General features: G+C 36.9%; 1 protein-coding gene across 1 annotated transcript in view; it reads right to left on the reverse strand.

Moving 5' to 3' along the window:
• LOC128257147 (uncharacterized) overlaps positions 1-27,239 on the reverse strand; it is a 64,870-nt gene that overhangs the window by 4,526 nt on the left and 33,105 nt on the right. Inside the window, exons 6-11 of the mRNA XM_052988012.1 lie at positions 26,161-26,252; positions 24,529-24,765; positions 23,322-23,480; positions 16,184-16,362; positions 6,268-6,455; positions 767-1,411 (exon numbers count right to left, since the gene is read on the reverse strand). Coding sequence (XP_052843972.1) covers positions 767-1,411; positions 6,268-6,455; positions 16,184-16,362; positions 23,322-23,480; positions 24,529-24,765; positions 26,161-26,252 — 1,500 coding nt within the window. The remainder of the gene's footprint in view (positions 1-766; positions 1,412-6,267; positions 6,456-16,183; positions 16,363-23,321; positions 23,481-24,528; positions 24,766-26,160; positions 26,253-27,239) is intronic.

Below are 27,239 nucleotides of genomic sequence, written 5' to 3' on the forward strand. Positions count from 1 at the left end.
ATGCAGTCGAGTGTTTAATTTGATTAATTTTGTCAAGTTTAAAGCAAACACAAAACGCTCTGCACTCTGCCAAAAAATTTACAGTCTCGAGCTCCCATCTGCCAGTTCTCCAGCTGCGTTTTATTTATTTGTAAGAGCCCTTGGGCGTGCCAAATTGGGCACTCGGCATTCGCAACTCGCCCGGCAGCCAAGGTGCAGTCACAAAGTCGTGTTTCCCTATTTTCTGTTTTCTGTTTTTTTTTTTAAGCCATGGCGCACAACGAACGAACAAACAGCGTCAGCTGACAAATTAGAAAAGTCCTTTGGTTAAGTTTTTATTTTCGTTTATTTCGTTGTGATGGCAAAGGATGCCTGAAGGGCGGCTACTCTTCTGATTGGTATGGCGTTGGCGGAGGATGAAGTGTTGCCTACTTTTAGGGAGCTACAAAATATCTAATTAAAACTGAAAGGTGATGAAGTTACTAGATTTGTCGTCAATACACTCCACTTTTGCTTTTAAAATGCTTTACGGGTCAATAGGTCCGATTTTAAAGAGCAGTGGGTGATTTTAAAAATTTCAAAACATTTTCTTTATTAATCTCTTTTTAAAAATATTTAAAAATATACCTATGATAACTGCGAATTTTTATAATTGCTAAATTAAAAAAAAAAGTTTAAGTAGCTTCTAAACTATTACTGATTGATATTTCCATATTGTAAAAGACTAATCTTATACTGACCACAACTTTAGGTAGCTAAAAATATAATTCTTTAAAATATTACTTACCAAATCTCTCCCAGTGCTCACATAGCTCTCCAAGGGACTGCAGGGTCTCTGTTTATTGCCGCCCATCAGAGCACTGCTGCCACTGACACCACTTCCAATGGCCGTATGATCGCACAATTTGGGGGTCTCATAGTCGTAGATCTCCAGCATGAGTCGCCTCTTGCCCTTGGTGCTCATCAAGGCCACGGCACTGTTTCGATCCGAGCTGACCACTGCGGCAGCTGAGACCTCCTTGGAGGACTTCGATATAAAGTTGAGGCTGTCCTTGACCCCAGCCAACGGTTTGCCGGGGCCACCAGCTCCTGATGTTCCACCGCCGGGCCCTGCTCCCTGGTAGCCACTGTACTTGTTCTCCTGATTAAAAACACTTGACTGGGTGGGTCCGTAAATGTAGGTGTCCACCGGATTCCAGGCATTGTCGATGTTCACCCGCAGATTCCGGTTCAGCTTCGGATTGCTGGCACTATAGTAGTAGCTGCCGTAGTTGCTCTGGTTCAACAGGGTGGGCTTCCCCCCGTCCGCCGATGAGGCCACGGGGGGTGGTGGCGGCGGTTGGCCGGTGGTTGAACTTGTCGATTTCATGGGCACATACGTCCCATAGCTGTCCCACATCCTCAGGCGGGTTATCCACGGTGGCAGATCGCTCTGCAGAAAGACAATTGGAACGACAAGAAGAAAGCGAACACATGTTATTGTTTAATTCTCTTGCTGACATTATTTTTATGTGCACTGAAAAAATGCGGAAATGGAACAGTACCTTATAATATCTTATTTAAATTGTACAACTTTTTCTATTACAAATTTCAGCAGAAGACTACGATTAGGCGAAAATATTAATAATAAAACTAATAACAAATAGTGTGTTTTTTTTGCAGATATTCCAAACAGCAGGAAATGCTTGCTCTTAAAATAAAATAGTTTTTCCCCACTCATAAAAAAATTGAACTATTTAACATATGGTGTTTAATTATTTGTTGTTTACTTAAAGTATTTTTTTTTAAAGACCTTTATAGCTATGAAATTTGTGGTAATTACATTTTTAAATGTACGTTATTTTTTATTTTCCTACAAAAATTGCTCTATATTTTTTCTGAGTATGTGAACACGCTGTCACGTTTTTCATCCAACGCGTTTTTCACGCTTTCCCTTTGGCTGCTTGTGTTCTCCCTTTGTTAGTTTCCCCGCTCGCCCGCCGTTTGTCACATGTCATATTCAAACAGTTCCAAGTGTGAGTTATTTGTCGTTTGTCACTGTCCCCGTCTGCATCCCCCTCACACACTGGTCGACTGTTGTAGTGACAGTCTTTACATTCTTCACAGTCTCCTTGTTGTTGTTTGCAGGCATTAAATATTTTTCCTAGACGCCTCCTGGCCTAACAATGTTTATGTTTTCCCCCAGCATTCCGCCTAGGCCCTGATTATTGTTGACTGTGTTAATAATGAAAAAGACAGTTGCAAACAGCTGTGGCTTGACTGAAGAAACTGAAGTAACAGACTCGGGACCCGGACAAAGTCAGTGGCTCGAAGTGTCGGCCCAGAAACTAACTGACAGGCATTTAGGCCCGTTGCCTCTGTTCATTTCATTTACTTGATTTGCTTGAAAATGAAATCACTGCATTCTGCTCTTGAGTTTCTATAAATTCCTTAGAATTTAACAAGGTTTTTGTGACTTCATGTACATAAATGTACTCACCTTTTCTAAAGCTTTATGAAACTAAGTTTCTAATTGAATTTGTCCCCGAAAGTATTATGAAATTCCTTAAATGCTTTAACCGTCATCACTTTCTCTGCCTTTGAATTTAATAAATTCCACAGACAGACCACACTAATCAAACCCGAACTCTTAGGAATGCCACACATGCCGCACCTTTATTACTTTCACACCTTCTTCGAGACATTTTCGAAGGACTAAGAAAGGAGGCTGTGAAAACTTTCCACCTGTCGTGCAATCAGATAAATTGCCAACAGCATTTCATATACTCAAGGTCGTTCGCTGTCTAGACGCCATTCGAATAAAACAGAGGCATCTAATTTATTTTTGGTAGACACATGCACCAAGCGTTTGTAAAATTTCGGTGCCAATTTATTTGGCCAAAAAACCCATTAAAATACAAAAAAAAAACTGAAAGAGAGCAGATAAATGGTGGCTGAACCCTCAGCCAACACCCACACAATTGTCCCTTCCGTTTTTGGGCCACTCCCCCCGCCCCCCACCGCAGGATGTTCCCTCTGTCCGTGTCAATTGCAGTTGCCTCACCTACACTTTAAATTGCGAAAAATGAAAAGCTGCCAGCAGCACACAAATAAACAAAAACTGAAAAAAAGATGGAGATATATATTGGGGGGCTGCGAGCAAAATAAAGCAAAACAACTTTGCAACAACACCTACTATCTGTACACCTACCGCCCACTAAACCACCCACTATGCAGACAAAAAAAACAATTGGAAAAAGATATAGATTGTATACAATTATTAAATCTTCAACCAATTTTTGAACTCATGACATTTTACTTAAGAAAACAAATTTTAAAATAAAAGTGCTAGTTTTTTTTTATACAGAAGTTAAAAAATGCATTTCTTGTTGTTGTTTAAGTCTGTATAATATTACAAAAATTAATAGCTACAGGATTATCTCACGTTCATCACTTTTGTAAAGTTACAAACAAATTAAAAGTAACATTTCAGCAAATAAATTAAATAATCTAAATCGAATTTTGCTAGCATGGTCAAGTTCATGTATACTACTTAATAGTTAGGAAAAGGATACATGTTTTGGGATACTTTTACACTTTTTTTTTCTCAGTACATTTACTTGTCCCTTTTTAGCATCAACAAATGGGAGTACAATAAAAAGTGACAGAACAAAAATATGTGTAAAATAAAACACAAAACGGGCGACTCCGGTGGGCGGGAGTACGAGAATGGAAACGGCAGAAACAGTTCATGAATTTTGTAACAGCAAGGAAAAAGTGACATAAACAAAAACAGCAGGTACTGGGGAACTGAAGTCATTGGAACGTGGGCGAAACCATTTTTTTTTTCTTTTATGGGGAGTGTGGGGAATGACAACAACAAACTCACAAACAAGTGAATGCGAATTTTCTAAAATAAAAAAGGAAAAAATGAAAAAAAAAACAAACATACACATGCAATGGAAAGCGAGGCGAAACAAACTTTTTAAATTAAGAACCAAAGTTAAAACTCGACGATGAAATACAAAAAAATAAAAAAAACAAAACAAAAGAATGAGAACGCGAATGATTGGAGTGTGGCTGCGGAGAAATGTTGGAAATACTTGTAATGCGACGACATTTATGAGACCACGCAAAGCGTTGACATGCCCCCAATATCATACCATTTCACCTTCTATTATTTCAATTCACATATGTGCTCTGTGATCTTTTTGGGCCAAACAGAAAATGGTAGAAAATGTGGGGAAAGCACTTAGACGAACAGCTTTAGAAGTCAACACCGGTTTCAACTTAGAGATTTAACAATTTAAAGTCAAAAGGAAAACTTTATAAGAGAGTTGTAAAAAAGTTGTGGGAGCTTAAAACAATGATAAAACTATGGTGAAAATAAACAAACAAAAAGTAATCAAATAAATCCACTAGTTTGTAAACAAACTGTTAAATAAAATTTTTTTGAAATGATTAATATAAAATTGTATAAGGACATATTATTTTGCATTTTAACGTATTTTTAATTTTTTAAATATTTCTTTCTGAGAGTTTGATAACTTTTTCTTGATTGTTTCTGATTTATCTCTGTGTCATAAATTATTTGATTTATCAAAGTCATTCATCTGTTTAATATAATAATTATAATTAATTATTTAATTTCTTCTTTCCCTTTACCTCATTTGCTTTTATGACCTGACTCGAGCGAGAGTAAATCACCGGACTTCAACATAAATCAGAGCCCCTTGGCGCAAGGCCCTCCAACTTGCAACTCGAATGAACTTTCGCCTGGGCTAACCTAAATGACCATTCAGTTATCTAGGGACAGGGGCAGGATTTCATCCTTTGAGGCACTCGCTGACCCGACACTACGCACTATCGTAGTTCGTCCACGCGAACTCAACATTCTACCTTGACACAATTCACGGACCGTTAGGCAGGCGACAACGAACATTTAAAATGCAAACGCCACTATGATGACAGCACTGAGAGAATAATAAGATGCTGTTCTTCAAGGACAACAAAATTTCAATTTTAAAAACTCAATTAATTCCTTAAATTGTTTTATTAGTTTTGAAAAAATGCAAGAAACAGTTATTCTAAGGTTAAAATTAAGTTTAAGGCTTACCCAAAAGCTTATGATTGTAAAAACAATATTATTGGTCTCCCTGCAACAAAAAAAGAGACAGATGGACAAGTGTGGAAAGAGAAAGCAGGACATTATTATAGTCGTCTGTTGCTGCTGTTGTTGTTGTTGTTAGTGTCGCATTTTGACGCAGTTGCATTTGCTGGCGGGCAGACTTCAGACTCAAAAATTTCTCGTTAGGAGTTGCGTAAGCTTTCACTTAATTATACATTTTATACGCTGCATTTCTATGGCTGTATTTTTAATTGGCCAGCAGAGACAAAGTGTCGACCGACTGGCACTAATAGCAAGACATGTTGAGGGGATATGGCGATATAAATGAGTGAGGCTGCTGGAGCCAAAGACAATGGCATATGGAGGAGACGCCGCTGGCGTAGACGCAGTGCATTTAAAAGACAATGCGAACGGCAAACTGTGTAAGCCAGTCCAACCACCCACATACAACCCCACCCTTTCTGCACCCCTCCCTTTGTCATAAATTTTATGCATTTATGTAAACGGTTAACTATAACAGCAGCTGAACGCCCACACTGGACCAAAATAGCCGCAGGCATTTAAAAATAACTCGTTGCATTTAAAATGATTTTCTCTAGGAGAACGAGTTAAGTAAATATAATATTAATTATATGTATTTTTATTGGTCAAATGAATGTTCCTTAATGTAATGGGTTTAAAGAAATAATAACGTTTTAATTTTGTCGGATGATATTTTACATTAACCTTATACGGGTTTTGAGAAGAGTTTCAGAGGGGTTATTTTAGTATTTAAAAGACTATCCTTGCTTTGGTTACTTTAAGGTCGTTATTTTCTTCTGAGATTTTCATTTACCACTTTGGTTTATTTAAGCTTAAATGTTAAACTAGTTTTATTTAAATACATATATATATTCCTTATATAAAAATAATGTAATTTTGGTACTTGAAGTTTTTGGCTAAGTAATTTGCCAAAATAATTAAACCCCTAGAAGAATATTAAATTGTGTGGCAATAGCCGATTTTGGAAAGTGGTAGCTACTCAAGCATATTTCTATCGAACTCTAAGACACTGTTAGTTTAAAATACATTTTTTCTCAGTACAATTTCACCACCTCTTCCCTTGACAACATATCGGTTAGACGCTTTATGGCGCAAACACAGACGCTCCGCAAAACTCAACTCAACTAAACTCAACTCACCCGTCCAAGCGTATTGTTGTCGTGTATCGCCTGCTGCAGGATCTGCAGATTGTAGCTGGTGAACGATAACCAAATCAGGTCACCAGGATATCCGTGAAAGTGGTACGTGCATGTCGTATTCGGCGGAAGCGTGTGACGCGGACTCACAATGCGTCCCATGCGGCCGCGACGCGAGAATAGCACATCATCTGGAGAGGAGAAAAAAATCGGGGGAGTGAGTCGGGGGGATTATAACATTCATATATGGATATAGATATTTATGTATAGTACACCGATGTGCACAGTCGGCTCGTCCTTCTCGACGCTTTTTAATATGTTCTAAGAACGTTGTATGACAAGCGGCTTACACGTGATTTAGGTTAATTTACAATGTGTGCCTGCCTGGGGGATTAACTTTTTGTTTTTATACATTATTTTTATCACTGGAATATATGCAGATAGTGGATGCTAAAATTGGCTGACTATATAGGGAATAATTCTTTGAAATGAAATCAATATTTCACGCTTTATAAAATCAAAAAATGTAATGGAAATAAGCTATGAATCTTTTGAAGATAAAAGTTTTTGGTCAGACCATTTCAAACTTAGTAAATTTAACGGTGTACTAGTAAACACAAAAATAGAATAAATTGTATGAGATTTGATTAAGTTTGGACTGATTTTAAACAAATAAATATATCGCAAGGATTTAAAGCTACTGTTGTATGCTTCTCTGTGCATCACCCACTTGCTTTTTTCTTCCCCATCAAGCCGCATCATCCATCAAATCCAACTTTGTACAACATTTGAGATAATACAATGTTAAAGCTTCGCGTGTTGCCGTTGCCTAATGTTGCAATTCCGGATCTCGGCTTTAATTAAAGTTGCCAAAAGGAATTGGGCAACAAAGGATCAGCGAAACGAACAGGGTTAACAACGCGGAGAGCAAACCAAAACCCAGAGCTACACAACTCCAGACTGGGACAACTTTGGCAACTTTTGATTCAAGTGACAAATTAAAAAAGGCATTGGGAGCAAAACAACGCCGCAAAAAGCGGAGGAGCAGGAGCAGGGCAAAAAGCAACATCTACTCGGCGTTTCAATTGGCAAAAGTCGCTACGTTTTGTAGCAATGCGCCAGCGGGAAAAGCTGGAAAATGGTGAGGAAAACGGGGCAAAAGCGACGTTAGCTGAAGTGCCAGAGTCGATATAAAGGAAACAATCGTCAACGGTATCGATGATAACACCTGCGTCGATTCTAGCCGCTGCGACAGCTTTGCCAACTTGCCGGCGAAAGAGGCCAAAAGACTTTTGATGTGTGCCGTGCCGCATCGAGTGGCAGACAGAAGGGAAAAGTTGCTGCAGCTGCCACCAGGCAAAAGTTGTCGGCCCACTGAGCCCGCTTTTTTTTTATTTTTTTGGTTTGGGGAGAAGTTGAAGAATCAAGCCTGCTCCCCTCACTCAAATACACTTGACAAATTCTGGTTAATCACAACCAAGTGGAATATTTTAATCAATAATCAATGTATAAATTTTTAAAAAAATAGTAATGCCTGAAAAAAAACTTGCCTTTTAAAATGAAAAGCAAATGAAATACAATTAAATTGAATGTCGTTATAAGTAAAATATGTTGATCATTGTTAAAATGTTTATAAAAGTACATAGACTAGGCAAAAGATATTAATTTTGGTATTCAAAATTCTTAAATTCACTGATGCTGATTATCAATAGGCCAAAAATATTTAAATCAATGTAAGCAACCTTCCGACAATTTAAGAGTTTTATATTTTCAAAAGCCCAACAATATGTCACAATGAATTCTTTTTCAGTGTACTACGTGTGTGAGACTCACACTGTGAGTGCTAGCTAAGTAATACGTTTTTATGAGATTTTTATTGTCACATTTCGCTGGTTGTGGCATATAAAAGTAAAGTGGCCTTTAAACATGAGCTGCTCCTCGAAAGCAGCGAAAGCTGAATGGGAGTTTAAAAATGTTTTGCCTACATTTGAGGCAACTGAGGAATAATAAATGTACGAACATTGTTTTTGAAACCTCAAATCCATTGTTCAATCCAATTCTGTCATTTGAAATAAACAAATCAAATTTAACTCGCATTTCAAATGCATGAGAGTGTCTGATTTTTTAGGCCCTTCTGTGCGAAGTGGCTCAACCGAAGTGAACATTCATTAAATTTTCAGTCGAAACTGTCAACAGAAATCTCAATAACATTTTTCAACTGGCTGGGGAATTGTGATTTCACATAGCAACTAAAATGCTCAAAATAATCGACAACTCGGCACATGAAAGCTACATATAAAAGGGCAAAGGTGTGCACATGGATATACCATATATATGCATATGGCACATGAAATGTAATCATTGGCCATTCTTGCCATGGCATCTGAATTAGTTAACAGATGGCCGGGAGCACTCATACCTAGCGATGGAAATATGAGTGACACTAAAAAGAAAGCTGGATAAAAGCAGAAATCAATAAAAATAATTACTTGTTATTGGCTGTTTAAATTACCTAAAGTACTCTAAGTTATCTATCAGTTTATACGGAATGAAATTTATTTGAATAGTTCAATCAACGGAAAAAATTAATTATTTTAAGTCCCAATTAATTAATTTTATAATCCGCCAGGTAAAAAGCTTATCACATTAAGCCGAAAGTAATTAAATTTAACTAACAGAACTTTATCAATAATTGCAAATAAATATCATGTTAGGATTAGAACATTTTTAAGAATTAAATACTTTGAACTCCAAATTAGGTTTTTATCGCCTTATTTTTGTGCCATATATATACATTTTATAAATGCTAAAATCTGCAAAATAAACGATAATTTTAATATTGTTACATGTAAAATGATAAAAATAGCTATAGCTCTACAATTATTGTTGTTTTCAGTTATTTTTTATTAGTTATTTAATTTAAACTTTCTTATTTTATTATTTTGTTGTTTTAATATCAATGGAATTGTCGATGGCTTCCATATATAAATAAGTATTTAAGTTTTTGTTCCAGCGATAGTATCGAATGTGTACCAGAAAAAAACGAAACGCGTACACCTCTAGTTCCCTCCGGTACTCAGCTGGCTACAGTTGCACTAGTTGGCTGTAATAAATTTCGCTTCGACACATTTGCGCTGACTGCGTGGGCCATACAACAAAGGTTGTTCCAGTGGCCAGACCATGGGGCACATATACTCTTATACTCCTATACTCGTATACCAAATAGTCACACACACGTCCTGAAATAATTCAAGCCAGCAATTCGAGGATGTGTGTGTGGGTGCGTAATAGTAGCAATAATAATAATATGCTTATCAGCTGGCCATAAAGTGCGACTATCGAGTGGCAATGGCAACACTGCGCAGACGGGCAGGCAGGTGTGTTTGTGGACTAGGAAACCCTGGACCAGGTATAGGAAAACCGCAAGCGCTGGCAATAAAATTGTTATTTCTGCGATTTATTATTAGAGTGCATTTGGGCCGCCGGCGGTGGCGAAATGTTGGCTACGGCTACGGTGGCTTTGGCTTTGACTTTTTTCCCCTTGGCCAGCAACCGCAAAATGTAGTCGCAACACATTTGGGGCATTAAATTATGGGGTGTTACTTTTATTGATTGCCAGGGGAGTTGGGGGGGAAAGAGACCAGGAACCTAACTATTGCTGATTGAGTAGCATTTCCATTTCCATTTCCATTCATTCCCCCTTTTTTCTCGTTGATTGTTTATTGGATTGCCACTGTGGTTGTTGTTTTTCGATTTTCGGGCCCGAAATTAAATAGAACTCACCCCGCAGGCTGTTATACCCGTATATATATATATATATATATATATATATATATATATATGTCTGCCCATAGCGAATTTTCCCAACTGGGTCTGTTTATTTTCGTTTTATGCTGAATTACATTTAACACATTCAAACAATTAGCCAGACCAGAAACCGAACCCGAATCCAGACTATTTCCATCCAAAACAATTTAAAATGCAAGTGGGCTCTACTACACATATATCACTTAATGGATTGTCACGCATATTTGATGGCGCTGAATTGGTTTTTGTTGAATTGCCGGTAAATCGCCATAAGCTTAATGGTCATTCAACATTAAATTGATAAATATGGCAGACACTTTGTACCGATTTCGATTATTTTTCTGCAAATGTAATTGTATCTTTCGATTATTTTTTTGGTATTTATATATTTTTAATTTAAATTATTTAAGTTTAGGTTATAAGCTATCTTGTTGTTGGCTGTCAATTGAATGTGATTTCAAATATTTATTGTCTCCATATCTTTGTTAAATAATACCGATTTCATGATAAGTCTTAATAATTCCAAAAGGCTATCCTATCTACTTTGCCATTTGAATGAATTTGATATTATATTATTGTTATTTTGGCATAACCTGTGTTTTTGGTAGCGTAAATAGCTATACCAAAAATAAATATTTTTAAATTTACCAATAATCAAAATAACTGCGGCACAAATGACAAACCCCAAGCCAAAAAGCGAAATATGATTGGCCTGGCGAGCAAAGCAAATTAAACGTTATAAATAATAAGCGAGAGGCAAACAAAAACATACATTTTTCGCCCTCGTCCCAAATTTTTGCACCACATTTGTTGGTTATACGTATATGCATCATATCGAGCAAGTTAATTATGTTTTTGTACACAGCCGAAACCGAAATTTACGGAATTTTCAGCTGGAGGGCAGAAAGTAGCTTAATAAATATATGCAGAGGCATGCCCCATGTCCCCAATGGAAATATTCCGTATTTTGGGTGTTTGCTCTAATAATTAATTTCCATGGAAAATTAAGTTGCCAAAGCTTTCAGCCAATTAATGTTTGGTTGCACAAAAGTTGAAGGATTCAGATAAGCAAAAGCTGTTGCCAAATTTAAATTGAGTAAAGCTCTTTAAATTGCTGTTCACCGGAATAGGTTTTAAAGTAAACAAGCTGGTAATATTTTACATATTCGCCTAAAAACCAAATCACACAGAAAAAATGGCGCACAGTTAATAAAAAGCTGCAACCATTTTGCTTTTCATTGACAAATTCGCGTTTAAATATTGATATTACATAAAAGCGCATACACACATGCGATGCGAAAACACATATTCACACACACGAACATTTGAATGCAAATAAAATGTTGCCGTTATGTGCAAATATGCTAATTTGTTGTTTGCCAATCATCCTCCCCCTCGTTTTCCACCCATTGCCATTTCTGTTGTTGTTTTCTATTGCTTCCTCTTCCCATCCGCTGATTGCAAACAAAATTGCAACTCAGTAAGCAAACTAAACAGCAAATATTCACCAGCTTCTCAAACATCGCAATCCCATTTCCTCCGATTTTCACTCCTCTAGAGAAATCCAGCCGATATCAACCTCATTTTCTTGTATGTGGTTGAGTGCATCGCAACAAATAATAAGTTTTTGGTACTAGCTACACGAAAAAACTATTTAATTGACATTATTTTCAAATCACATGGATTAAATGTAAGCCTAAAGTGGAGTTTAATTAATAAATATATTTATTACTTTGTACAGGTGTAGAGTATATATGAGTGTTTACAATAAAAATTGTGACAAACCAAATTTGTAGCTGTTTTCATAGCTTTCCTCCCTTCTCATTTTTTTTATTTTTTCGCAAAGCACCTTTAATTTTACATATTACTTCCGTAACCAACTTTCCCCTCACTAATACATTAAATACAAATTCCCTTTGTCTTTGCCCGCCGTTCCACGCTTCATTGTTTGCCATCCCTTTCTTTGTTTTCGTCTGTTGACTTTATGAAATTAAAAAGGAAAATTTCCACAAACGTTCAAAAAGAAAGAAAAAAAAAGAAAAAAGAAGACAACAAAAAAGGTTTTGTTTAAAGTTTGCTGAAAAACTTTACGAAACTTTAGGTGTAACAACAGCTGAGGGCGCCGTTGGAAAAATGGCTTGAGTTGGTGGGTCTTAGAAGAAACTTAAGTTCAGCGAGGCGATTTGGTGATTCCCCCGACTATGTCATCAACAATAATCCGTAAATCAATGAACAGAAAAACGTCAAAACAACTTCCCTGGAATTGGCAAGGGAGGAATGGCAAAAACTGTATCTGTTAAATAAGGGTAAAATTGAGACATAAGAGTTTAGTCTTGCGGCCCATATTTTTCATTAATGAAAAATTAATACTTATGAGCTGATTGTGTTATTAAATAAAAAGTTATTGCGGGTTATATGTCCCTACAATTTATTGATAATTTTCTCAAGCAATTTCCTTTAAGTTTAAGTCCAAAATCATAAAGCGGAAATGTTTCGCTTCTTGTAGGGTAATAAATTTTCAACATCTGTGATTCGCCTGTTTCCCTTTTCACTGTTTGTGTATTCCGCTTGTGCCTGCTTAGTTGGCATAAATGATTTGGGCAAATCTTACAGCGATTTCACATAGGGTAATTTATTACCCGATTCTGATTGGAGGCATTAGATGTGAGTGAACAAGTTGCCATGGCAATGGACATGTCAAATGTTCGTTGAATGAAGTTTTTTCCATCTTTGTGGGCTGCTATTGCATGTGGAATGTTTGGCTGAAGTTGATTAGCACTAATTAGGGAATCCGGACGAAATCGAATATTGATTGGGTCAGATAACGCTTGGCTGACGGAGAAATCCTTTTAGGAAATAATTGGATCGGCCATTGGCAGCTATGACAATATTTTTCTGGCTACGAAAAGACCGAAAGAACTGTTGGTTGATGTCGGCGAAAACTCGGCAATATAATTGCGATTGATTTAAACATACTTTAAACGTTTACATGGCCTGTCTGAGGAAAATACAAGCAAACAAGATTTAATTAAAATCGACACAAACCACAAAACCCAGAGGGTTTCTTCTCTGACTGGGGCGAAAAGTTGCACATTTAATTAAAGTTAATTGAAAAAGTTATGGCCAAATCCAACCAAATTAAATATGCAACAGATTCTGTTACGTAATCAACACACTGAGTGAAGCCCCTGCCGAACTTCTGTACACAAAACATCTGCATCTGCAGTTCATTAATCATACGCCGCGTGGTCCGAGCGCATTATTTGCATTGAATATTCTACGAGAATTCTATTGAAGACCGCACAAACTGATGATTATGTATAAATGTATAACATTGCAATGACCTTAACAGCTCATAATAAATTGTCCTTGTTTTCACCCCGCACCCAAGCTAACATTTTCAAATATTCAAATACAAGTGCATATTGATTTTTTGCGGCCCCATGCTTAATGATGTTGTTGTTTGTGTTGCAAAAAATAATTGTGGGGGTGTAGGGGTGCAAACAAAACCGCACACAGCGAACAAATGAAAGCAAAATGAAACGATAAATATTTGGTTTTCGTTAAAACTTTAATTAAAATCATGTTGCAACCCTCTAATAATTTATTTGTATCGCGCAATACTGTCGCCCCTTCCGCTGAAATTGTTAGCATTTGGGGCGCTCCAAAAGGGGTGTGGCTGCGTGGGGTGGGGGGTGGTTCTGTGTATGTGTGCGTGTGTCGATAACAAAACAATTATACCGCCTTGTTTGCCCGAATTGTTAGCCAACTCCTTCTAACTCCACCCGCAACGCAGTGTGGCTCCTTGGCTGCCATTATTAATAAATGTTTCATACGCCGAGTTCTCCTAATTGAACATGCCCCAAAATGAATGACATGCCCAAACTGAAGGCATTCGCAGCACACTTTCAATTTTGGTCACAGTTTGCTTTAACAGAATGCTATTCGTTATTTCTAATTAGTTTCCTTTGCCCCAAGCAACATGTTTAAGGTTCCTTGCCATAAGCATAATAAATATATTTAATTATTACTTCTATTATTTACATTTAAAAAAAATCTTTTGATGAATAGTTTCAAATACCTTTGGGGTTTAAATATATATCAAAATTATTTAAATATTTTGTTATAATAGATTGGATTAAAAATTAAGTTTCTATGTTATGACAGCTATTTACACATTCTTTAAAAAAAAATGCCGAAAAGACAGCATTTTTATACACATCATTATTGTTAAATGTCATACTTATTCAATACTGAAACACATCTTCTAATGTATGTTATGTATGTATGTACACTTTTTCCTTAAGATTTATTAGGAATTTTTAAAATATGCAATCCCTTTTTACCGGAAATTTCTCTCTTAAAGCTCTTCTACGCCAAATAGATTATAACTATGATAGATACAGCAGCCGAGTCCCATTCAAATTTCGGCCTAATGATAGCAGACACATCTGCTCAATTTCCCAGCCAACGCATTAAGCCAAACCGAAGTGAAAAAGCCAAGAGAATGAGAAATGAGAATGAAAGGCATTTAACAAAAGTTAAACGGTCAAAAATTAAGCACAAACAGAAACAACAAGACCTGGCAAATTCACATAGCCATGGGTATATATGTATATAAGCAAGTTAATGAGCCCAACAACAAGGCGTAAAAAATCTGTTATGTAAAGTATAAAAAGTAGGGAAAATAAACAGGGAGTGAGTTGATTTGCCCCACACTTTTCTGTGCCAAAATTGCCTGCTCAACCAAAAAACTAATTTCAAATGAGAGTTCTCTCAATTTTCTACCATTTTTTGGTTTTTCGTTTATTTTTTTTGTTGCAAGATAAAAAAGCGTAGAGGAAAATAATGAAAGACCAGCGATTTGGGTTTGGCCAGCAAAATAAAATCTACTCAAAAGTTATTAAGTGCAAATTAATGAACATTAGCGGCTGCCATGGCGTTGCCTACTTTTGGCCACCACTGCGGCTGCTGCACTAAATTGATGGAGTGGTCCTGGCACCCGAGAGGCACAGCACAGGAGGGCAGCCTGAAATCTCATTTAATAATTTTTCAATTAAATGCAGCTGACTGCTGGCCAGGGAGCATGAAATTCTGGGGAAAACCAAGCCAAGGGGAAGCGCTTAGGTGGAAGATGACGAGGAAGCAGGGGGAAGTCATGAAAAACAAGCTTAGAATAGGGTACTCCTTCAAGCAGAACATTCGGTTAGTGAGGAATGCTAATTAATGTTGGTCCAAGGAGTTGGGGGTTGCTTCAGCCATTATTCAGCTCATCATTGAAGAATGTGTTTTTAAGTTGCCTTGAAAAATGTTTATATATTGCACTAAGAAAATATGTTCAGAAAATTATTTTTATTGCAATAAATGTTAAGATAAACTTAATCATATTTATTTGTATTTCTTTTTTGCCCAGCAGCAATTCCCAAGTAACCACATCCCAGACATTTAATTTCGCAACTCTCCCTCTGAAATCCATTCCGAACATTATCTGCTGCCCAAGCAATTACTCATACTTTTCTTTTTGGCCGCCACATCAAGTCAAGCCTAAAAAGCCATTTGGCCAGCTTAGTTCTTCGGTTTCCATGGGGGTTTCGTCTGGCCTTGAATTTAATTAAAATCTCATTTAGTCTGCTTAGATTAGAGCCAAAGGCTAATAGAGGCTGCATAGTTGCGACCACGCCCATTAAATTACGACACCTTGGCGACTTCGGCGCCAAACTACTTCACGTACACTATGCCACAAAAAGACGGAAAGGAATTGGCTTTGGACATTTGATTGTTGGTTTTTATGGCCATTAAGCAGCCAAAGGAGTTTTCAGTCAAGCAAGATTCATCAGCAGGCAATATAAATAATAATTTCCAGTTAAAAACGAAAAAAGAGGAAGAACCTGCTCTTTTAAACAAGAAGACGATAACCAGAAGAGGAGTAATTCAGAAAAAGTTACGAAGAAAGTGGAATATGTGAGGAGTGGAAATGGGAAATGCAAAGTTCTGACCCAGTTGACAGTGTCTTTTATGGGAAAGTTTGCCGCACCTGCACCTGCAGCAGAGCCCAGCGTTAATTGCCATTAATTATGGTTATTCATATTCATTTGTGGGGATCTTCTCTTACCCGGATTCGAGGCATTAATGTGGAATTCGCACAGGTTCTTGGTGCCCTGGGCGAAGTCAAACGAGTCGGAATCGGTGAAGAGTATGTCCACGTCCAGTTCGAAGCCTCGATTCGGAATTCCCTGTTGCAAAGGCGCCGAAAACGGGCTGGAGTGAAAAGCCACCAGCATTTCGGGACCACTGAAATTAAGAGAAATCAATGGAAATTAAATTAATGCTGCTTTTTTTCTATATATTTAAAGCAAAGAAACAGTTATCACTGTTCCCTGACTATTTAAAAAACATTTTAAAAATGAATTACAAAGATAGGATTATAGATATATGTATATACTCATTTTGAGTTATAATTATTTGCAAAAGGAATCCAGTTTTTAGGTGCACATATCGCTTAACGCTTTGTTCAAGTGGCTTTATCAAGTTCTAAGAATCTTTTTTTCTATATTATTATTAAATTCAACTCAATATTGGCTTATCTGTTTGTTTCAATTTCGATGATACTTGGCCATAATTGGCAGCCACCCGGCCGCCCAAAAACTTTTTGCGAAGAAATCTCAGAAGTTTTACCCAATATCGCTCATACGCCCCGTGGTGGCTTGTGATGTTTGTCCATAACCAGGCCACTGGCACTCCAATTAGAGGCGTGAAAAAACTTCAGCTCACATAAATTTAATTTGCACAATTCGGCTAACAAGAAAAGTCGTAAACTTTTTGCCCACGAAAGAGGCAACAAACCCAAAACAGTCCAACAAAATAGCACAAACAACAAGCTCGGTGGGCGTTTTGCCAAAATGCCGACGAACCGCGCCCAAAAGTATGACGCAGTTCTCTGCCGCTTTGTTTTGGGCTATTTAAAGTGTCCGCTCCGTCTGGTTGTTTGCATTTTTGCTGCCAAATTAACTTTTTTCGCCATTGTCTCGTTGGTGGGCGTTGGTTGGGTGGCTTGCGAAAGTTTTAGGCAAATTTTTTGGCATAACAAAGTAACTGAGTCGAGTTGGGCCAAAAATTTCGCCGTTTGTCTTTTGATTTTTCTGGCCAAAAATTATGAAATGTCAGTTGGTAGTGGGTGTTGCACCAAAAGAATTTTCTGCCTCCTAATATTTTTTTTTGTCTGTATTTGCAGACGTCGCGACGCCAAATTTTATGGTGAACGGAAGAGGGCGAAACAGCAGCCGTGGCAATGACATCAAGTGTTCATAAAACTTTAAATACTTGCAAGGATAATTAATTCAAAGATCTGCTTAAAAATAATGGCAACGGAATTAAATGCATTTAATTAAAGAAAAGAAAAAGAATTTTCTGCCTCCTAATATTTTTTTTTGTCTGTATTTGCAGACGTCGCGACGCCAAATTTTATGGTGAACGGAAGAGGGCGAAACAGCAGCCGTGGCAATGACATCAAGTGTTCATAAAACTTTAAATACTTGCAAGGATAATTAATTCAAAGATCTGCTTAAAAATAATGGCAACGGAATTAAATGCATTTAATTAAAGCCAAGTCAAATGTTTCAGACAAGAAATAAAGATATAAGCATAATATAAAATAGAAAATATATTTTTGTATAAACTCTAGTTCTGGAAAAGCAGGTTAACTAGGTTTTTTCGACCATTTCCATCTTTTTAGCATGCCGCATTCATGACCATATAAATTATGTTCAAAGTTTTCAATTTAAACATCAAATTGAATTTTTATTGCCCGGGCAAGAGGTGCGCACACACGGCGTATGCGTAATATGGCAAGACATAAAATATAAAACGGAAACTGAGCACCCGATCCACACACACACACTCATATACGCACCCACCTAAGCCAAGAAGTTGAACACTTAAAAAGAAACGCTCACGCAGACGATGTCAAAAGCCATCAAACATGGCCAACAAAATGGCTTTTTAATACGTGTAAGTGTGGCCGAGTGTGAGTGGCAAAGCTTCTTATTATTTAAGCGAAACGTGCTTTTGGATGGGGACGATTGGTGGGGGGGAGGGAAGACCTGGGAGCAGCTGCAATGCTTTCTGTCAGTGCCAAGTGCAATAAACTGCAAATGAAAAGTAAATTAATTTTTAATAAAGCGACACAAATGTTTGGTCCCCACTCAGACCTCTGGAATTCAGCTGGGACATGTCCTGGTTGCTTGGGAATGTCCTTTTCGCCCGGCCTTTTGTGTGGTGGTGTACTTGGAAAAAATACAGGTAGTTTTCCAAGTCTACAGACCCATAATTTTCAACAAAGTTTTAAAGGAGGACTGGCAAAAACATCATTCAATTATTCAAATAAATTTAATGTTTAACATTAAACTCTCAGCAGAATAGAGGAAAATTTGTTTGCAATTTTTGTAAATTAACATATTAATATTTTCTGTCTGAAAATCGTATCAAAAAGTTATCATTTACGCATTTGCTAAAAAAAAATATTATGCTAAATGATATTACAATTTAAATCTGAACTTTAAAGTTTATTGCAGTTTTCCCAGTGTGTGCCAGTCTGTACGCGTACTTGCGTGGCATTTGGTTACTTTATGGCCTGCGGCACACTTGTGGGTGTCGTAAAATCAACACGAATCCATGGCAAACTTCCCTCCTCAAACTCGCCACTGCCGCCCGATCTCATCTCTAAATCGCTGTCCCTCTGTCCGTTATCAATACACGTAAACTTATCCGAAGCGTCAGAGTGTCCTGACCGCAAATGGCAGCGATGTCCTCTCGGAACATCACCCCTCGAAACTCTGTGGAATTGCGGTCACTCCTGGGGCTTCGAGGGCCTTAGGAGCCTGGTGTTTGTAGGGGAGTTCAGAAGCACACCAGAAATTTAAGTGATTAAAGGACGCGGTCCTAAGTGATTTATACGCAATTTGGGATAGCGAACCATGGGTGCTTCTGATCGGACTTTAAAAAGACATTTTTGAAGTTATCGTCAATTTAAGAGACATTTTTCCCTAATTTGATATTAAAACCAAATTCCTTACATCTCTAAGCGTTAAACTCACAAAGTTAAACATTTTTTAAACAAAATCTCACACCTAAAATTTGGAATTAACCAAAGGCAAACATCCCGTTTCCCATCCCCGATTTTCATCCAGTCTAATCCGCAAAGTGCAACCACAAAAAACAGGTGGAGCGGAAAACTGTGCGATGGAAGAGGGGATCAGAAATTTACGCCATAAAAAATTAATATGCAATTTAAAAAGTTATCGCTTTGAGTTTTTCTTTTCTTGGCTAACAAAAATTAACATTTACTTAGAGGAAAATCAACAGCTGCTGCTTCTACTCCTGTTGCAGCTGAGAGCAAAATACAACTTTTCCAGCTTTTCCATTCCACACCTTAAAAAAACCAAAACAAAAATTGTGGAAAAGCGAGAAAAAGAAACCAATAAAATACCAACGTCTCACGGCACCTTCAGCTCGTTGCAATTTTAAGTTGCGCAGGGAAATTAATAATTTTCATGTAGCTTTTTCCCCACCTCCGCACTCATTTTCTGTCGTCCTTGTGTGCATATGCGATTTTCGTACAAAGTCAGAGAACCATGACCGAGGTGAGAAGCAAAGCGAGAGATGTTTGCAGAAGGAGAAGAAGGACCTTCTCCCCGCGCGGGTGTGTGTGAATTTATAATTCGTATGCTCATGTCGCGTATGACGTGGACATAGTGCACGGAAAAACATTAACAACATTTATGGTTCCCAAAAACGAAACTGTTCTTATGGAAATTATGAAAATTTATTCGTTGGCTTTGAGTTTACATTCCTACTTAACATATTCCTATTCTATATGACCAAAGCTTATAAAAATGTTGTATTTTCATAGCTCAGCAATATTTTATATTTTTTCACCATATTTAAGTGAAATGATTTTTATTTTTTAGATCTCCTTTTTTTTAAATAGTTATTTTTAGTCTTATTCTACCAATCATGCTTTTCAATTTTTATAGTAAAGCAATTACGATAGCAAATGCTGCAAATTTTATTAAAAAGGGAAAGCTCCTGATTTTATCTTATATATAAATACCACTTCTGCACTGATATCTTAGGAACTTTAGTTGTGCTTAAAGTTGAAATTATTCTCCGTGTCCTGCAGGAAGATGAATGTGGGAAATGAGTGTGACGCGGGCAGAAGGAAAAGCCTGGCACGAGCTACGGTCCTGGCTTCTTAATGCCGTTTTTCTTGGGCACCCACTTTTCCATCAAGTTCTCTGAGCGTCTTTTGCTTCGTTCGTTTTCTCCTTCATGTGCATATTACGCTCTATGCATATTTGATGCACATTCCCCTTGCCCGTCTCTCCTTTTTCTGGCACCTGTGCGCGCTTATAAGATTTTCCCAAGGATACGGAAAGGATGTCAATAAATGCGAGAGTGCAACTCATTAAGAGATTAAGAGGCACAAGGCAAAGCAATCATCATTTCGCCATCATTATAAAACGACATGTTTTATTATGTTGGAAACTTGTTGAGAAAATGTTTTTAGAGAGTTTCAAAATGTTAAAACTAACTAAAGGAACTAGAAAAATTATTTCTTTTTTGAATTTAGTGAAGTGAAGAAACTTTATTTTTTTTTTAAATTCTTATTTAACAAAAAAGTGAGTAATTTATTATTTTGAATTTTATAATAATGGGAATTTCCTTGTAATAAAATGTTAACATTTTCATTTTAATAAGCCACTAATTTGAAAATTGATTTCTGGGAATAACAAACATTCTTACATTTGTTTCAACAAGCAGAAAATAAGACATTGCCCTCTAAAAAAAATCAAAGTTTATGTGCATGTCTCAAGGGGACACCAAGTGGACAGAGGAGACCCTGGAAAAGAGCAAACTTTTGGCCCTGACCAAAGACCGAAAGACAACAAAAACAAATTCTCAAGTGCAAGATAAATGGCCAAAGGCGCCGTCTAAGGGGGTTTAAGGGGGTTGTGGAGGCAGCTAGGCCACTTGAATGCCATGGAAATGCGTGGGCGTGGCTAAGAGCTGCATTCTAGCATTTTGGGGATGTCCTTTAAGTGTTTCTAAGCGCTTCGAGAGCAGACTTCCAAAAATTTATGACAATCTAAGCCCAATGAGTCGGTAGTTCAGGTTTTTTGGTGATAAATGTGTTATTTTGTTTTATGGAGATTAAATTAAGCAAGTAACCTAGTAAGAAATAGACTAACAATATGTTCTTCCTTTATAAAACAATTTGTAGACTAATGACATTTAATTTAAGACTGTTTAATACTTTTTTATTTCAAAATAGAGTTATAATAGACCTACTATTTTCTTTTACATATATTAATTAGTACATAGAATAAATGAACTATTAAATTAATTTGAAAAAATGACTAACAATTTCAAATGTCATATTAAAAGTAAAGTGATTTTTTGAAAGTCCGGTCAAAAAGCATAAAGTTAGGAAAAAGGCAAACTTCCACACCAAAAAATTATCGCACTAATGAGTAAACTAGTTCCACCAACAAATCCAAAACTACACCGATTAGGAGTTGCTTTTTAATTGCTTAAACCAAAACTCCAGCCCACCACAGCTGTGCATGTGTGTGCGCTCTAGTTTTGAAACTTGAAATTGCTTTTGAAAGGCTGTGGAGTCTTTAAGAATTTATGGTTGATGATCCAAATGCTGGCAACTTGAAACTAATGAGCAAAATTTTGCCATTGCATAAATCACAGGCATCCAAATGTTTTCAATAGATGGCACTAGCAAAGTTTCAAACGACAGCAAAAATCTATTTATTTCAATGTGTGTGCCAGAATGTTTTCTGCAGCACATATGGGAGTGTATGAGCCAGTGTATCTGTATCTCGAATTTCGCATCTCTTTTTCACTTTTCCCTCCGACTGTCTTTCGGTCGATCTCAGTGTCTGTCTGCGGCTTACTGTCTGCAGAGCAACCCAATTTCCGGTTTTGCTTAAGCATTGCGCACAATTGTAAGGCGCACACACGCCTGTATCTTCTAGCTGTATCTGCATTTGTGTCTGTGTGTGGTTTTTTGTATCTATGTGTAACTGAATTGGAACACATGCGCCCCGAGCCAAAACTGCAGTGCAGTGCACTAGGCTGCGGTCTCCGCTTGCTCACACACAAAACTACTCCTGCACACACACACACACACACACACACGGCAGTGATGCGGAAAAGGGGATTCCCCGTTCACCGTGATTGGAAAATCTCTTTTGGATTCCGCTACAGATCACAGCCTCGATTAGGCTTATAAAATAGGCATTACTAAGTTGTAGATTAATACTCTACCTTTTCTTTTTGAGAAAGTTCATATATAGTTTTTGATACTTTTAATTTTTTAATACATTTTTTAAGTTAACATTATAAATTTATTCAAGATATTCCTGTTCTTAAAATATATATATTACGTTCTTAAAAATAGGTTGAGATATTTTTTTTTCAAAAGCTCATGGAAATTTATAACATATCCCATTTTAGTCAGTTAACAATTGTAAAAGGGGCTTAAAGAGACGCATAATTTTAAATTAAAACCACACCTTTAAGAACACTTTGCTTAGGTTAAGAGTTTACGATTTGTTTGAATACCTTATAAAATTTCTCAGAAGTTTTAACTATATTAAAAACCCTAATAAACCCTAAATTTTAGTAACATACAAATGTTTATTCCTTTGATTTAAGTAGCACATTAATAATAACCTTAGAGAGCTAAGAATTCAAGTAATTTGTATTTTAAATAACTGTTAACTGTTTCGGTCAGTCTTGTCAAAAAATATTGTCTAACACTTAAGTTAAATTTAATTTGCTGAAAAATAGCGCCTCATTAAAAAAGAATGTATTGTTATTTTATTTGTATCCAACAATTTGTCTCAAAAAACTTATCCCAAATTTTAAACTCATTACAGTGTCATCACTGTTGGCGAAACCTACACACTCTCACATAGAGGCACACTCTGACACACACATGCTCATTAAAAATGTCTGTCTATCTTTTCTTGTAAATGTATTATGAGCTTTGCTGGGCTCATATTTAACTTTTTCATAAAAGGAGAAATGGCGTTAAATAAATGTCCTATGTCTGTCTGCCTTGCAGATTCTTTTGCCCTCTGCCCTTTCCTTTGCCGCTCCCTGTGATTAAGATAACAATATCACCATGTCATATGAAATGGTGGAAGATCTCTGTGCAATTTTCTGGTAAGACTCACCGTGAAACAACGCGTGGCAACCAATCTCCTCCGCAGTATTTGGCCAAAACGGGATCGTTGGTGGAACTGCCATCGTAGAAAATTAAATGGTCCCGTTCACCTGTACAGTCCGACCAGGCTCGAATGGACCGTGAGGTTTTATTAAAGCTGGCTATTGACCTGTGAAGGTGGGTGCAAAAAATAGAAATCATATTGCAATGTTTAGCAAGAGCACCACGAACAATATGTATGATTGAAAAACAGAGAGAAAGCAATCAATTCGAAATGCAAAGAAAACATTTTCATTTGCCAAAGCTAGGATACAACATTTACACAGTAGGCATCATAACAATGGTACATGTTATTTGAAAACAATATTAACAATAAACTCAAAGGCTATAAAACGGCTTCTTGTAATATATTATTTTTGTATTGGGGTGAATAAAATGATATGGTAGAGAAAAAATTATAACCAACTTAGTATTTATATTATTTAATAAATAATTTGAATCAATATCGCTGCAGATAATAAACGTTTTAATGAAGTGTACAAAAATGGTTTGACAACTATCCCTTAGATTTATTTTTTACTAAATAGGCTTAAAGTTCAAATTTTGTATAATATAATCATGAAAATATATACAATAAAAGTTCTTAATTGAATTAAACTTATTTTTGCTGGATTCTTTAAATGCATCCTTTTTTGAAAGTATCAGCAGCTGGGAACTGAATTTATTATACCTCTAGCCAGAAAGCCGAGTTGTTCTCTTCGAAAATGGAAAATAAATGGCAGCTAATATCAAAAATACATTTACCTAATCCCATCAATCCAATTACAAACTTCACATGCTGCCCTTTAATACGGTTTTGCATACAAATTGCATCGGCTGCCTGTTTGCCGCATTTAATTGGAATATACAAAACTTTTTGGGCGACGAGAATGCTTAACATTCTCGGACACGAAACAGTTTCATTTGTGCCGTCAGTTAACAAACTGCAAACTGGAACTTCGCTTAGCAATTTGCCAAATTGAAATTTGTCATACAAATGCAGATGCAGATGCACTTTGTGTTGGCTGTGTGTGTACTACTACTATATGTATCCCATTCAAATCGGGAGTTGAATTTTTGGGTGGAAGGTGTTTGGGACAGAATGGTAATGCTTATTTAATGCTCTTCAATGCAGGTGGTCATTCGAGATTCAGTGGCGCAATCCCCTACTAACTTACCGCTTCACCAAGGCCTTGTGCTGATTTTCCTGGCTAACGGCAATCATGGCGTGCTTGCTGGTCGGCACTTCCTTCTGCCGGATCGTCCAGTAGCAGGTTACGTTCCTCGGATACATGCCAGGATAATTCGGACTTTGCAGGCGACACTTGTTACGATAGCATTCATCGAATTGCCTGGTACAATAGGTGCCAGGTGTCACCCGGCCCAATTCGAGCGGCTTATCGGGCAGGCCGTATCTACAAAAAGAGGCCAAAAGGTTCAGTTCTCGTTCTCGTTCCCGTTCTCATTCTCAATTCACTAAGTATTGTGCGAGTTTAGCAATTTTCATTCTCGGTTTTCGGTTCTGGTTCGTTTTCGGTTCGTGCGAGTACATTTTGAGTGGTATTTAAGGCTGTGCCACCAGCAGCAGTAGCAGTAGCAGCAGCAACAACAACAATAACACAAAGACCAGCAATTTGCACAAAATGTGCTACGGGTATTTCACACGGTTCGCACACTCACACACACCTTTATATAGATGGTCATACCTGGGGCTCTGATCATTGTTTAGTTTGCTAATGGTGTGCACAGGATTCACGGATAACAAAAGGACATTTCACTTAACAAAATATATATTCTTTTCGTAGCTAAAAATCATAAAGAAACCATTTAGAAAAAAGTTTCTTATTATTTTTCTATATTTCTTTTATAAAAGTGTTTAACGTTAAGTTAAGTTGTTTGCCTTGTCTGTAACACAAACTACTTCTCTGAACTAATTTACTTTTTTATTACTTCAATTTTGCTTCAACACCTATATTTTCCATTAAAAAGTTGATTTTACATTACAAAATCACAATTTATTTTATGGAAAAGGTATTTATTTGTTTTTGTATATGGCTTCCATAGAATTTTTCGAGTAAATCCTTTTTCTGATTTTTAGGGGCTTATAATTTTATTAAATAATTAATTTTACAAGCCCTAGCCAACATTTTTACCAGTGTGCCAATGAAAATGAGTTCTAGGCATGCTGTGCGTCCCTCTTGTGCACTTGTAAATTCTGTGAAACTTATTTAGGCGTAAAATACATTTCAATTTCTATTTTCCTCACACTCAAATTTTGCACTTGCAAACAAAAAGCGCGACATGTGGAAAAACGAAGGAAGTGAGAGGGGAAAACGACACAGAGACAAATTTGACACATGCCTAGGCACCAGGCACAAATGGATTGCTCTACAAATACATGAGGTGAGGCTAAAACTGTATTGAGAAGCTAGACAGAACACGGACTCATGTTTTATGCAGGCTGCCTCCTTTCGGAATTTACCGAAAAGCCATCCCCAAGGCAACCAAGTGGCATTGTTCTTTCAGGTAGAAAGATTTAAGTTCTAAGCAAGAACCTTCGAATTTAGCCAGAGCCAGAGCCAGAATCAAACACATAGTCAGTGCCAGGAATAGAAACATCTATGGAAAGATGAAAACTCGAGCGGGAAAAGCTGAATCAGACTGATGACGTTACCCCGGCTGGCTGACAGTAAGGGAAAATCGGAATGAGAAAAGCTAGGGCAAATGCACCGAACCAATATCAATTGAATACTTTTTGAGTTGCACAGATATTTGTCAGTTTGCCGGTGCAGTTCGGTGCAGCAACTTACCTCACAACTGCATCCGACTGGCTTATAAATTTATATCTTATGCTGAACTCAAAGGGCTTCTCGTCTCGGATATTGCGTGGCGGATGAAATACCTGCAAGAAAATGAAAAACGGAAGTAGAATGCCATTTGAAATGTTAAAATGCCAAAAAGTGCAATCAATGTGAAAATGTATCAACGTAAACGTGGCTCAATTTATTCACCCTGTGATGGCAAACAACCGGAATTGTTGTTAAATGAGCTTAACTATCACCTTTAGCAATTTATCTTTGAGAAGGCAGACCTGGATTTCTTTATATGTTATTATGGCTATAATTTGTAATTGTATGATACGCTATTCGAGATTTCTATATTTGTTTTTATTTATTGCTATTATTTTTATAATTTAAATGACTACAATAATATAACTTGGCTTTGGACCTAAACGGTTTTTTGTAGTTATAGTTTCAACTTAGTTATTAAAAACTGAAGAGTAGCACAAAAGATGCTTAACGAGCAGGAATAACCATCTCCACACGCAATTCTCTTTAATTATGCAATCTGCGATTTCTCCTTTGATTTTTCTCCATTGCCATGTCAACTGCTCATCAACACTTTTTCAGACGAGAAGTATCTGAAGGAGTTTCCTCTCACATACCAAACGAACTTTTATTAATTTTCATAATTTATGCGTGGCAACTCGACGGCAGTAACTGAAACCATATTCCCGGACAAGAGCCTTCCATGGACGTGTCCTTTACGATGCCCTGTCCATTTGCCCATTTTTATGGCAGCGCGTTTATTTAAAAATTAATCAAAAACGGGCAGTGGCACTGCTTCGCAGGCTGACTGCCTTAAGAAAATATTACGCATACGCCGTGTGCTGAGCGCAGAGCAACTTGTTCAATTTAAAATGAAAATGTAAATCAGGACAAGTGATCTATAGGATGTGCTGCTGATTTTATTCTCTGACAGAGTAATTGCAAAGGACTGCAGATTAGTCTCTTAAATAATGTTTAATATTTATTTTAATATATTGTTATATATTCATTTTCTGAGAACAATATATGTTGTTTTTAAAAATGGAATTTTACAGTAAGTA

This window comes from Drosophila gunungcola (genome assembly GCF_025200985.1).
Source record: "Drosophila gunungcola strain Sukarami chromosome 3L unlocalized genomic scaffold, Dgunungcola_SK_2 000002F, whole genome shotgun sequence".
Lineage (NCBI taxonomy): Eukaryota > Metazoa > Arthropoda > Insecta > Diptera > Drosophilidae > Drosophila > Drosophila gunungcola.